This window comes from Salvelinus sp. IW2-2015, linkage group LG20 (genome assembly GCF_002910315.2).
Source record: "Salvelinus sp. IW2-2015 linkage group LG20, ASM291031v2, whole genome shotgun sequence".
NCBI lineage: Eukaryota > Metazoa > Chordata > Actinopteri > Salmoniformes > Salmonidae > Salvelinus > Salvelinus sp. IW2-2015.
The window spans coordinates 47470762-47485965 of NC_036860.1; the positions used below are offsets into that span (position 1 = coordinate 47470762).

General features: G+C 41.3%; 1 protein-coding gene across 1 annotated transcript in view; it reads left to right on the plus strand.

The window, feature by feature from the left end:
- Window positions 1-11669: 11669 nt before the first annotated feature.
- gria3a (glutamate receptor, ionotropic, AMPA 3a) overlaps window positions 11670-15204 on the plus strand; it is a 128016-nt gene continuing 124481 nt past the window's right edge. Inside the window, exons 1-2 of the mRNA XM_024012019.1 lie at window positions 11670-12136; window positions 12673-12831. Coding sequence (XP_023867787.1) covers window positions 12049-12136; window positions 12673-12831 — 247 coding nt within the window. The 5' untranslated portion in view covers window positions 11670-12048. The remainder of the gene's footprint in view (window positions 12137-12672; window positions 12832-15204) is intronic.

The window sequence follows — 15204 nt, forward strand, 5'->3', positions numbered from 1 at the left end:
TTTTGCCTACCCTTACCACCTGGGGGCGGCTCGTCAGGAAGTCCAGGATCCAGTTGCAGAGAGAGGTGTTTAGTCCCAGGATCCTTAACTTAGTGATGAGCTTCGATGGCATTATGGTGTTGAACGCTGAGATGTAGCCAATGAACAGCATTCTCACATAGGTGTTCCTTTTGTCCAGGTGGGAAAGGGCAGTGCGGAGTGCGATTGAGAATGCGTCATCTGTGGATCTGTTGGGGCGGTATGCGAATTGGAGTGGGTCTAGGTTATCCGGGAAGATACTGTTGATGTGAGCCATGACCAGCCTTTCAAAGCACTTCATGGCTACCGACGTGGGTGCTACGGGGCATAATAATTTAGGCCGGTTACCTTCGCTTCCTTGGGCACAGGGACTATGGTGGTCTGCTTGAAACATGTAGGTATTACAGACTCAGTCAGGGAGAGGTTGAAAATGTCAGTGAAGACACTTGCCAGTTGGTCCGCGCATGCTTTGAGTACATGTCCTGGTAATCAATCTGGCCCTGCGGTTTTGTGAATGTTGACCTGTTTAAAGGTCTTGCTCACATCGTTTACCGAGAACTTTATCACACAGTCATCCAGAACAGCTGGTGCTCTCGTGCATGCTTCAGGGTTGCTTGCCTCGAAGCGAGCATAAAAGGCATTTAGCTCATCTGGTAGGCTCGCGTCACTGGGCAGCTCACGTCTGGGTTTCCCTTTGTAGTCCGTAATAGTTTTCAAGCCGTGCCACATCCGACGAGCTTCAGAGCCGGTGTTGTAGGATTCAATCTTAATCCTGTGTAGCTCGATGCGGATGTTGCCTGTAATCCATGGCTTCTGGTGGGCAAGCGGTTTGCTGATGTCAACATTGTGAACAGAGTGCCCCATGGTGGCGGTGGGGTTTTGGTATGGGCCAGCATTAGCTACAGACAACGAACACAATTGCATTTTATCATTGGCAAATTGAATGCACAGAGATACCGTGACGAGATCCTGAGGCTCATTATCGTGCCATTCATCCACTGCCATCACCTCATTCTTCAGCATGTCGCAAGGATCTGTACATAATTCCTGGAAGCTGAAAATGTATCAGTTCTTCCATGGCCAGCATACTCACCAGACATGTCACCATTTGAGCTTTGGGATGCTCTGGATCGACATGTATGACAGCGTGTTCCAGGTCCCGCCAAAACATCCAGCAACTTCGCACAACCATTAAAGAGGAGTGGGACAACATTCCACAGCCTGATCAACTTTGTGTGAAGGAGATATGTTTCGCTGCATGAGGCAAATGGTGGTCACACCAGATACAGACTGGTTTTCTGATCCATGCCCCTATCTTTTTTCTAAAGGTATCTGTGACCAATAGATGTACAGTATGTCTGTATCCCAGTCGTGAAATCCATAGATTAGGGCCTAAGGAATTTATTTCAATTGACTGATTTCTTATATGAACTGTAACTCAGTAAAATCTTTGAAATTGTTGCATGTTGAGTTTATATTCTTATATTCTTCAGTGTGTATATATACAGTACCGGTCAAAAGTTTGGACACACCTACTCATTCCATGGTTTTCTTTTTTTTAAACTATTTTCTACATTGTTGAATAATAGTGAAGACATCAAAACTATGAAATGACACATATGAAATCATGTAGTAACCAAAAAAGTGTTAAACAAATCAATATATCTTTTATATTTGAGATTATTCAAAATAGCCAACCTTTGCCTTGATTACAGCTTTGCACACTCTTGGTATTCTCTCAACCAGCTTCATGAGAATGGAGCCTGGAATGCATTTCAATTAACAGGTGCGCCTTGTTAAAAGTTAATTTGTGCCAATCACTTGTGTTGTGTCAAGGTATTTTTTATTTAACCTTTATTTAACTAGGCAAGTCAGTTAAGAACAAATTCTTATTTACAATGACAGCCTAGGAACAGTGGGTTAACTGCCTTGTTGAGGGTCAGAACAACAGATTTTTACCTTGTCAGCTCTGGAATTCAATCTCGCAACCTTTTGGTTACTGGGCCAAAGCTCTAACTATTAGGCTACCTACCGCCCCAGGTAGGAGGGGTGGTATACAGACGATAGCCCTATTTGGTAAAAGACCAAGTCCATATTATGGCAAGAACAGCTCAAATAAGCAAAGAGAAACGACAGTCCATCATTACTTTAAGACATGAAGGTCAGTCAATATGGAACATTTCAAGAACTTTGAAAGTTTCTTCAAGTGCAGTCGCAAAAACCATCAAGCGCTATGATGAAACTGGCTCTCATGAGGACCGCCACAGGAAAGGAAGACCCAGAGTTACCTCTGCTGCAGAGGATAAGTTCATTAGAGTTAACTGCCCATCAGATTGCAGCCCAAATAAATGCTTCACAGAGTTCAAGTAACAGACACATCTCAACATCAATTGTTCAGAGGATACTGCGTGAATCAGGCCTTCATGGTCAAATTGCTGAAAAGAAACCACTACTAAAAGTCACCAATAATAAGAAGAGACTTGCTTGGGCCAAGAAACAAGCAATGGACATTAGACCGGTGGAAATCTGTCCTTTGGTCTGATGAGTCCAAATGTGAGATCTTTGGTTCCAACCACTGTGTCTTTGTGAGACGCAGAGTAGGTGAACGCCATCCCATCTGGTTTGCGCTTAGTGGGACTATCATTTGTTTTTCAACAGGACAATGACCCAACACACCTTCAGGCTGTGTAAGGGCTATTTGACCAAGAAAGGAGCGTTATGGAGTGCTGCATGAGATGACTTGGCCTCCACAATCACCCGACTTCAACCCAATTGAGATGGTTTGGGATGAGTTGGACTGCAGAGTGAAGGACAAGCAGCCAACAAGTGCTCAGCATATGTGGGAACTCCTTCAAGACTGTTGGAAAATAATTCCAATTGAAGCTGGTTGAGAAAATACCAAGAGTGTGCAAAGGGTGGCTACTTTGAAGAATCTCAAATATAAAATATATTTAGATTTGTTTAACAGTTTTTTGATTACTATATGATTCCATATGTGTTTTGATGTCTTCACAACTTTTCTACAATGTAGAAAATATAAAAAAGAAACAAAAACTCTTGAATGAGTAGGTGTGTCCAAACCTTTCAACTGGTACTGTATATGACTCAATAACAGTAATACAACAGTGCTTGTTATAAGACATCTAGGCAGATTCCAGGGCTGGCATTTAATTCAGCCACATTTGACATCTAGATAACACTTTGCTTGATCCACCTGGCCATCATCAGCCTTTACAACTCTGAAATAACCATGATATTACAGCTACGATATCAGCCCGTGTCTACTGTGATGTCAAATGATCTAACAAACTACCTGTAAGCAAGATTGACATAAGCTATCGGTCAATGGTTATAACAGTGCCATGTCATTAGGCTGGTATACAATCCCTTAGGTTGATTCCATTGCTTCCATGAAGGACTACTCCAGGACTCCTTCATTAAGCTCTCTGTTGTCTCCCCAGCACAGATGTGAGAGCTGCTCCACAGCTCTTCTGAAGACCAGGTGTAACATAGTGATTACTTTGAGCTGTGTAACCAAACAAGTGTCCTGATAGGGCACACCTGTGGCTGGCTTTTCTCCACTTGGCTGGATGCTGAGAAACGTGTTGGCAAGCTGCCACCCCGTTTCTGGCCCTGCTGAAACGCAGCACTATCTGTATGCAACGGTATAGCCATCTCTCATGCTGATGTCCTAATCAAAAGAGTGTGAGGCAGCATCTCACAAGACACATTTGCTCTGTTGTTTCTATTGAATTATTGAGAGAGAGAGAGCACTTCCCGTGCTCTTTGCCCTCTTATACATACAATAGTATACATAGCTGTGACAATATGCATGCACTTAGCTTACCTCACAGTTACCTCACAGTTTTGACATTTCCAGAACATTACCAGCACATTTGCTGGCAGCACTACTGATAAAATATAGAATATATTCTTGGCAATGGAATATGCCTTGACATTTGACTTTCATTTGTGCTATTTTGCGAGCGAGTATTCCAAATGGAATACCGGTAGGTTGTACAGACGAGCCAGGATACTTGTGAAAAGTATTTTTCAGAATCCTCCCCAATTTTCTCAGTCTCAGTCTGTCAAGTCCTGGGGTGGAATACATGAGATTGAACATTAGTGCATAAGCCTGAGGCCTTCACTCCTGAAATCCGGGCATTGCCAGCGATGGGATAAATGGCGAAAAGGCAACACATTTTGTCAATAACAACCTAGTGGCCAGCTTTATCATCTTATTGGCACAAAAAAAATTGTATATTTTGTGGAAAGTGAAAATGTGATATTTTTTTCTGAGCACTTTAGTGAAGGAACATAACTGAGTCCAGATCATTTGCCAGAGGAGTTTATAGGAGTTTCAGAGACTGAGAGGAATCCAAACCGCAGCCCTTCATCTGCTTCAATGTGTTATTTTATCCTCTGACCTTTCACTACAGTACCCTAAACAGAGGACATAACATAAGTCTGGACATAACTTGTTTTTGCTCCTCTTGTTGTTATACTGTCAAAGACAAAATATACCATAATATTAACGTTAAACTCAGGCTGATGTAAAAAGGGCTTTATAAATACATTTGATTGATTGAAATACATTTGATTGAGGTATCAGGTGAACAGAAAAATAAATCCATCCGTGTAATAGGTACATGCAACAAACTGTACAATTGACTATTAGACACATGAACTCAGCATTAGGACATCTATGACGGTATTTGTTGATTCTATGGATTTAAGGCGTTTTTAAGATGCAGTAGGCTACTACTATGACTTTCCCGTCTTAGCATGTCTTTCTCTCTGAAACCAACCAAACAAAAGTGGCATAAAAAAAAAATACGTGGGTCATATTCTGCTCTGCTGGACAGCCCGCCATCAGACTACACCACATGCTCTCTTCTCTTAATCTCTAATACCGAAGCTAAACTGTATGACAGGAGATCGAGCCACTGTGCACTGTTTAAATAGAGAGACATTGTTTACCAGTGGATTTTTCATCTTTAATTAGCCAACGCCAACCCTAATTTGCCTGAGGAAAATTAGGCTGCTCATGCATCAGAGCACTTCTGCTGTGCACTTGCCAGTTTCTCTGGCAGGCTTTGGCCCTAATGTGGACTTGAATGTAAAACGTTGAACCGCTGCAAACAGTCACATGCCTAGCAAGGCCCACATCCAATTTCACAGGGTAATGAAAGGCAAAACACGCGATGTGAAATAAGCAAGCTTCATCCTCAGACACACAGGCAGCACATCCAAGCTAAGAATGCAGACAGAAAAAAGATTTGTACGTTTTCTTTATGTCAACTGCTTTTCTGTGAGCCTTATCTTATCTCAAACAGTTGCTTCAACAATGGTTAAACAAGTTGACAAATATAGCAAACATACTGTATGTCCGCCCCTAATCTACAATCTCATTCCATTACATGACATAATCCATTAAATGAAAGGGCAAATGATTTAGAATAAACCAGCTGGAGAAACAAGTAGGAAGTAAAATTACTTTATCTGGATTTAATTGCTATAGATTCCAGATGGGTCTCAGTCTGACTGTAATGGTTTGCACTCTGGTCACAGTGCAAATACGGAACAATGCATTTGCCTGGCTGGCTGTATAAGCCAGTCCACTTCTTCAGGCTTACAATTTGTGTGTAATTCCGTGGGTTCTAACAAACCATTACCAAAGGAAAACAACATCTCACTTAATCTATATTGACAGCTTTATATTGACAAGCTGAGTCAATTACGTATTAGATGTAATTTCCTGGAACAGGGATTTGGCTATGTGTTGGAGATCCGAAGCACTCACTGAAGAGATTAAATGTGGCCACTGCTTTTAAGAATCACATATCCCTAAAGAAAATACTACCCTGCACACAAAGTCTTACCATGGAGACAGCTTATGATCAAACTCCTGATGATTGCCTCCCGAGTGGCGCAGTAGTCTAAGAAACTGCATCGCAGTGTCACCACAGACCCGGGTTTGATCCCAGGCTGTGGTACATAACTGGCCGTGACCAGGAGTCCCATAGGGTAGCGCACAATTGACCCAGCTTTGTCTGGGTTAGGGGAGGGTTTGGCCGGGGGGGCTTTACTTGGCTCATCGCGTTCTACTGACTCTTTATGGCGGGCCGGGCACCTGCAGGCTGACTTCGGTCGTCAGTTGAACAGTGTTTCCTCCGACACATTGGTGCGGGTGTTAAGAAGTTTGGCGGGTCATGTTTCGGAGGACGCATGACTCGACCTTTGCCTCTCCCGAGCCCGTTGGGAGTTGCAGCGATGAGACAAGATCGTAAGTGTATCGCAATTGGATATCATGAAATCGGGGAGAAAAAGGGGGTAAAATATATATATATACAGTTGAAGTTGGAAGTTTACATACACTTAGGTTGAAGTCATTAAAACTAATTTTTCAACCACTCCACAAATTTCTTGTTAACAAACTATAGTTTTGGCAAGTCGGTTAGGACATCTACTTTGTGCATGACACAAGCAATTTTTCCAACAATTGTTTACGGACAGATTATTTCACTCCTAATTCACTGTATCACAATTCCAGTGGGTCAGAAGTTTACATACCCTAAGTTGACTGTGCCTTTAAACAGTTTGGAAAATTCCAGACAATGATGTCATGGATTTAAAAGCTTTTGATAGGCTAATTGACATAATTTGAGTCAATTGGGGGTGTACCTGTGGATGTATTTCAAGGCCTACCTTCAAATTTGAAATCAGCCAAGACCTCAGAAAAAAATTGTAGACCTCCACAAGTCTAGTTCATCCTTGGGAGCAATTTCTAAACCCCTGAAGGTACCACGTTCATCTGTACAAATAATAGTACGCAAGTATAAACACCATGGGACCACGCATCCGTCATACCGCTCAGGAAGGAGACACGTTCTGTCTCCTAGAGATTAAGTGCAAATCAATTCCAGAACAACAGCAAATGACCTTGTGAAGATGCTGGAGGAAACAGGTACAAAAAGTATCTATATCCACAGTAAAACAAGTCCTATATCGACATAACCTGAAAGGCTGCTCGGCAAGGAAGAAGCCACTGCTACAAAACCACAATTGAAAAGCCAGACTACGGTTTGCAAATGCACATGAGGATAAAGAGTGTTCTTTTTGGAGAAATGTCCTCTGGTCTGATGAAACAAAAATAGAACTGTTTGGCCATAATGACCATCATTATGTTTGGAGGAAAAAAGGGGAGGCTTGCAAGCCGAAGAACACCATCCCAACTGTGAAGCACGGGGGTGGCAGCATCATGTTGTGGAGTGCTTTGCTGCAGGAGGGACTGGTGCACTTCACAAAATAGATGGCATCATGAAGAAAGAAAATTATGTGGATATATTGAAGCAACATCTCAAGACATCAGTCAGGAAGTTAAAGCTTGGTCGCAAATGGGTCTTCCAAACGGACAATGACCCAAAGCATACTTCCAAAGTTGTGGCAAAATGGCTTAAGGACAACAAAGTCAAGGTATTTGAGTGGCCATCACAAAGCCCTGACCTCAATCCTATAGAAAATGTGTGGGCAGAACTGAAAAAGCGTGTGCGAGCAAGGAGGCCTACAACCCTGACCCAGTTACACCAGCTCTGTCAGAAGGAATGGCCAAAATTCACCCAACTATTTTGTGGGAAGCTTGTGGAAGGCTACCTGGAACGTTTGACTCAAGTTAAACAATTTAAATGCAATGCTACCAAATACTAATTGAGTGTATGTAAACTTCTGACTCACTCGGAATGTGAAGAAAAAAATAAAAGCTGAAATATACTGTATAATTCTCTCTACTATTATTATATGAAAAACTGAGTTTAAATTTATTTGGCTAAGGTGTATGTAAACTTCCGACTTCAACTGTATATATATAAAATATATCTTCTGATGATTACAAATCTACTAATGTCTCCACCAACCAGTCAGGCCCCCAGCAGGCAGAAATAAGGTTACCAGACAAACATGGTGGTAGAGATCTGTTAAATAGTGGTGACGTTCTTACTGCATCTCTATGGATGATGACATGTGTGTCTCTTCTGTTGGTAAACTGGGATTAAATAAAACATATTAACATTTAAAGAAAATAAAATAGTTCCCTGCGACAGTATGTAGCCTGGGGATATGGTTTGTTTGTGTGATGTCATCACAGAGCTGAATAAAGCTATCTTTGGAGAGATGCCACTAATTGTACTCGCCATATGGTCTACAGTGTCTGAATAGCATGTTCACTTAAATTCCTTAGGAGGTGCTGGAATGGCCCACTAGCATTTACACTCAATGGGGTCTTGTTGAATACGTGTGCTCGCGCATACTTGTGCGTGTGTGTTTCATTATAATATGATGAAAAGCTAGCTTCGCCAGAGATATGCAGCCTTCTTTGCATGCTTAGGATAGTTTGAAGAAAATGTCTCAGGCTAGCATAATAGGCGCTTGTCTGCACCAAATCTCTTTTTTAAATGTAGCAGATAATAAAAGTACATAGCAACAAGTAATGAAACACCAACAGTAAACACATTTAGATCAGTGATGGACAACTGCGGCCCGCAGGCCCCCATTTTGAAGGGAACTCAGTCAGGGTTTCAACTTACTGTTGCGAAGTAGAATACACAAGATGCAATTTCGAAATTTGGTTGTGCTTCAATAGTTTTTCTCTTGTTACAGTATGTCAGTCACTGATAGCCACTCAATTAGCCCATGTCAGCTAAAATGTTTTAGATTAGTAAATTAGTCTAGAGACCAGCTTTCTAAACTTGTAGTAATCAAGGTCGAATTAGAGCCCCAGGTGCCCCCATTGATTTTGTTAGTCAGCCTCACTCAGATATCATATTCAAAACTGCAAAAATTTCTCTCCACTCTATGGCAAAGTTAGTAGAATTGCATGAAACGAGCTGTAAAACTGCTAATGTTCCTCTCCGCCGCATGGCAAAAGGAGTACAATTGCACAAAATGAACTATAAACAGTAAAAATATGCATGAAATTAGTTATAAAATTGCCAAATCTTCTCTCCGCCCCATGGCAAAATGTGTATAATTGAAGCAAACTAGCTTCAACATTTTCTCTACACCCCATGGCAAAATGTGTAGAATTGCACGATGCGGCCCCCTATGATGAGTTCAGATTTTTTGTGGCCCTAACCCCAATCAAAGTTGCCCATCCCTGATTTAGATCGTGAATTCACTATTGCATGGAAAGAATACTCAGCTGGCTGCTCATTGTTTAAAAAACTTAACCACATTTTCATGTCTTCAGAGAGTGTGTGAGCACAGACAGGCCTTAGTGTCATGCTGCATCTCCCCCTGACTGCCTGTCTCATCTCCTCTTGCTCCGCTCTTCTCCTTTCCCTTCCCATTTTATTTAGCTTGACCGTGGTTTCCTTGTTCTCCCTATTCTTCCCTGCTGAGATGTTTCAGACGTAGTAGCATCATCATCATCATCACCTCACCATTCTCCTTTCAACGGTTCATTTCAGAGTGGTCCTGTATATTATATCTGGATGAGTTTGTCTCTGATGGCTCTCATCATGATAACATATACACCTCAGTGAACGTAAAGCGCCAGCTAAGCCACAAGCTCAGTCAAATTAAGTCTGAGTTTGTTTTTGAGCGCACAGGAACAAATGTAATAATTGTACACAGCCGAGCCGAAAGTTGATTGTGTAGTTCATCAAATCTGTGAGGTCTTACAAAGGCACAGAGTGTACAAAACATTAGGAACACCTTCCTAATATTGAGTTACACACCCTTTTTCCTTCAGAACAGCCTCACTTCGTTGGGGCCTGGACTCTACAAGGTGTCAAAAGCGTTCCACGGGGATGCTGGCCCATGTTGACTCCAATGCTTCCCACAGTTGTGTCAAGTTGGCTGGATGTCATTTGGGTGGTGTTCCTAATGTTTTGTACACCCAGTGTACATGTTCTAAAGCAAAATCACTTTTGCTCCTGGAAGGAAATCACCCAACATTTGTGCAGCACAGCACCACTGCTCTGGCCCTAGTACAGTGAGTTAACTGTAAATTAACATCAGAGTTGTAATGCCAAGCATTAAATCCCTCTGATTAATCTGGGTCAATACAGTCTGACCTGTTCTGCTAGGCTGGGTCTGCATCGGCCTCTTCCTAACAGAAAGTGGTAATGATTAGCTGACTTGCCTTTGGCTCTCCAACAGTACACACTGACTCTCTGAACAAAGAGCTTCAATAATGTAATCTATATCTTCTTATTCATAGCCAGGCTACAGTGGGTTGATATAGCTGTGCTAGAGTGTGAATTATCATTGTTTTGAAGGATCACATGAACTACAGTATACACTGAGTATACCAAACATTCCTAATATTTAGTTGCACCCCCCCCCCCCCCCCCACCCAGCCTCAATTCATCAGGGCATGGACTCTACAAGGTGTCGAAAACGTTCAACAGGGATGCTGGCCCACATTGACTTCGTTGCTTCCAAACAGTTGTGTCAAGTTGGCTGGATGTCCTTTGGGTGGTGGATCATTGTTGATACACACGGGAAACTGTTCAGCGTAAAAATCCCAGCAGCGTTGCAGTTCTTGACACAAACCGGTGCGCCTGGCACCTACTACCGTACCCCATTCAAAGGCACTTAAATATTTTGCCTTGCCTATTCACCCTCTTAATGGCACACAATATAGGTCTCAATTGTCTCAAGGCTTAATTTTTTTTAACTTAACCTGTCTCCTTCCCTTCATCTACACATCAATAAGGGATCATAGCTTTCACCTTGATTCACCTGGTCTGTGTATGTCATGGAAAGAGTAGGTGTTCTTCATGTTTTGCATACTTAGTGTAGTGAGTGGCTGTATGCTACTGTATGTACTGTATAGAGGTTATAGAAGATGTTTGATACCTTTATAACTGCACTAAGTCCCTCAGCAAGCAGCAGTGTGCAACTTCTCTGCAATACTAATGAACATTTCCAACCTGCTGGAGGCGAGAGCTCTCCAGCGCTGGGAGGGATTTCACTCCCCAGGATGGAACATCACATCCCTTTTCTCTTGGTGCCTGCCTGTGACTGGAGGCACAGTCGGGCTTGATGAAAAGGGGTTGGATGGCGTGGGTCTGATAGGGCGCTGCAGCAGCACCTGTTTCACATTACACAGTAACCCCAGAATGAATAACTGACATACTCAATCACATTCGCTCCAAAGATACTGACAGGCAGGCAGCGCAGACAACTGCAATCATGGGAGGAATTATTTTAATGAAAACCTGAAGTGGCACTCATTCACTTTCATTGTCATAGGAACTATTTTGATGGGAAATATATTTGACTGACTCATAGGACTTGAAGTCTACCTAACACCTGGGCTGGGCCTGGGTTACTTACAGGGTTATTAGTTCAGGAGATAAAAACTTGTGATGTCTTCAGGAATATCTCCAGAGACCAATTACACAGGAGATGAAATGGTCACCAATTTGCCTGGCATTCATTTAATATAACTGTCATACATTTTGGAAAATCACATAGCCTAATGCTTATTTTTTCATGTAGAATCATTACATCTTCACCCAATAGGCTATAGAAGATGCATTAAAGAATACCAAAAATGTAATTTTCCCTCAACTAGCCCACTTGACTACAGAGTAGATACCATCATATCTGGACTCGCTTTGTCTGTGCACCATGCAGACAAACACTGTATAGCTGTGCCCGCGCTGATTCTTCCCAGCCCACATGTCTGCAGTGGCGGCATGGCGAGGATGCTGTTATAATTGAACGTCAGATCAAGTATAATCAACGTCCCCCTGCTGGCTCAATTGGATCCTTATTCACAAAAATATAATCTTCTCGCTCCGCAACCATCTTTGAGAAAGTCTGTGCCTTTTTTCTCAACGGAAGAACATTCGCTCTGCTGCAGTTCGGCTCGCAGTTCAATGTATGTCACTCGTAGTCCACAGTGAGAGGCTGAGAGCTCCTTGCACATCTGGTGGATTTTCTCTGCGAATAGGCTTGTGTACCTACATGGTTTTCCTATATCAGATTCGTTTGAGGAGTTAAATTCAGAGGTCTGATAAAATGGGGCATCGCATAATAGCGACTGTCCTTTTTTTTGTGTGGCTTTTTGGTACATCGCATGGAGCGTTTCCAAACCAGATAAATATAGGTAAGTTATATTTGAAATTACTAATATGTTTTTTCTTTAGCCTAAAAAGAAAACGAGATAAATGTACATTAAAAGCTCGTGTGGTGCTGACTTCATTTGCACTGATTATTATTTGCATAATTCATTGTCAAGTTCATCAGTCATACCCTAAGGAGAGGTAGCAGACTAGCTAAGAGAAACAATGCGCTTAAGAGTGGGGGGAGGGTAAAATAAATCACCAAAAGTTGCACATACTTGCCTATTTAAGTATCTTCATGCAGAACTTTCCACCACTTCACTGGGCAGTATAGATGATACATTAACAAATGAATCACAGTAGAATGAATTGGTTGATGTTTATTCCAGGTAAAGCGATGCTCATCCAGATAGTAATGTGAAATACCTTGGTGCTTAAAATAGGACTTATCATTTGTCGTCAGTGATAGAAAATAATATATAAGGGCTGATATTGATGTCATACTATGTTTTCATGAAACAGAATATGAGCAACTAAGCTATGCAATTCTTCCCATTCTCCTCTCCTCTTTCGTTTCTAGGTGGGCTTTTTATGCGCTCTACAGTGCAGGAGCACAGCGCCTTCAGATTCGCTGTTCAGCTGTATAATACCAATCAAAATGTGACGGAGAAACCTTTCCATCTCAATTATAATGTAGACAACCTCGAATCATCCAACAGCTTCTCCGTCACACATGCGTGTGAGTACCACGACACTAAATGATGGCAATGTGTTTCATTTAATTAACGACACATATGGAGGGCACTGCTTCCCCCCCACCCTCTCAATGTATTATGAGCGGCTACTGCACCGACTTGGGGGCTATATCCACAGTGGCATTGGCTTGACGCCTATGTAAATTATGTCTGTTTTAATGCAATATTATATTGATTGTAGGCTGATCGCTATAGCATTAGAAGACAATCATCCCACATATGTCTTCTGAGCTGTCACTGCACATCGCTTTGCTGATGGTAGGGTATAGAGTTGGCTCAAATTGATGAGAACAATTCCAGAAAAACACTGAACACATGAAAACATTTCAATGCTGTTGTGTGTCAATGTCGGCTTTATGAGCTTTGAAGTGGCATGCGAATAAGTTAATTCAGAGCCCGAGGATATACAACTTATTTTAAGCTGGAGTAATTGTTAAAGATTCATAATATGGTTGATCTTTTATAGTTTATCTGTTAATTGTTTCCTTTCCGGATATACTATATTTTGTATGCAAAAAAACTTTTTTCACACCACTGTGATTGTCAAAGAAAGTTGGACTATTATACAAGCCCCAGTTCCTTTCAGATTAAGCCTTGGATATTCCAAAGAGGTGGTTGTTGCAGCAATTGCTGTATAGCCTAATAATCAAAATGACGGTTTCGGTTCTCTGTTATATTACTTTTTATTGTGAGTTACCTACACTGTAGTAGATAGAAGTGATATTTAGTTTTGTCATGCACAGTACACTAGTCAAGTGTGTACATTAAGAACATTTAAAAAGAAGAGGTTAGGGTCAGCCAAGTCTACACTAAATTGAGAAACATTATGTCTAAACTGCATAGCAATTATCTTGACACATGAAGCACAATGGTACACATGTAGAAATGTTTAATGTATACGAAGACACGTAGTAACTTGTCATGTCTGTCTATAGCTGGGATATTTCACAAAAGACTTAATGTCATTGAGAATATCACAGTTATCATCTGTAGGAAATGCTTCTCGATCCTTTGGATACTATTCAACAGAGATTGCTGTTGTTCTGTTGGAAAACTGCATGTTAATATTTCTCTGAAATGACAATTCCACATTCCTCTGGCAAATATGCTTCTCACTACCTTGTGTTGTAGCTGTGGTATAAAAAAAAGTTAATGGCACTTGACAGTGTTATATCTCCTCTCTTAGTTGCTGTTCACTTGGGGCACTATTGTAAGGTCACAGCGATAGGCTTGTAATGAGGGTGCACATGAATAAGCCTGCAGTGTATCCCACTGTTGGGCTTTATTTACCCCCCTATCTCTGGTTGCATCATTTTGCTATAGCCTACGCTGTAAGTTGTTGAATTTACTTTGTACCAATTCTCTTTACTGTGACTGTGAGGATAGCTTTGGTAAAATAATTTTCCTCTCTTAGATTTGTAGAATGAATTCTCATTCATTTCTGGAACTGACTACTTAATTTGATTGCCGGGGTGGAGAAATTGACCTATAATTGGAGCGGATGGATGGCTTTTAGATATTTCAGGATTCATGAAATGCCTCCAGTTGCTATAGTGATCAATATGACCGAATATGGATATCTGCCACATGATTGACAAGCAGGTATGAGCCTTTCTGCCAAGCAAAGCTAAGTAAAGTAAACATGTGCTCTGTGCACATTTCAGTTGCACATTTTTCCATTGTGATTAGATGCAGTATTTGCTGTTTCTAGTTTGAGTAAATGTAATGTTTTAAATTCAAAGAGGAGCCAATGCCAACCTCAGTTTGATGCTAGCTAGCTATCCCAAGAAAAAACGTTTTTTGCTTCAGCAAGAAACTCAGACATAATTTACCTGAACTGCATTCAGCTCAATATTGCAGTGTTTATTGAAGACAATAACCTATAGATTGATTTTCTTTATTTTTTAACTGAAATAAATATATTTATCTTTTTGCTTATTTAATATTCGACATGTTGGAGTGTATTCTGATGTCAGGTCTTTGCATTTGTTTTTGTCGAATGGCATGCGATGGGACCCTCTGGTTCATTCTAGATGAGAATGGTTGTGGACAGAGTGGGCTTCCAAAATCGTACGGACTTCCTCTGGCAGCATTGGATGTGTCTGGGAGCCACAGGGACTGTCAGAAGCACTCTTTTGGCATGTTAACTTTTCACTAACTGTACTTCTCTAAGGATGAGGCAGACTATTCAAATATGTGTCAGCAAACAGAATTAGCCACTCAGATTGTAGTGTAACTCAATAAAGAGAAAAAATATGAGGAAATCTGGAGCTTGTTTGATGCCTTTGCGGGCTCATCTATTAAAGTGCAAAACCATCTCTCGTTGTGATGATTTTGTAGTTATAAATTGACATTTG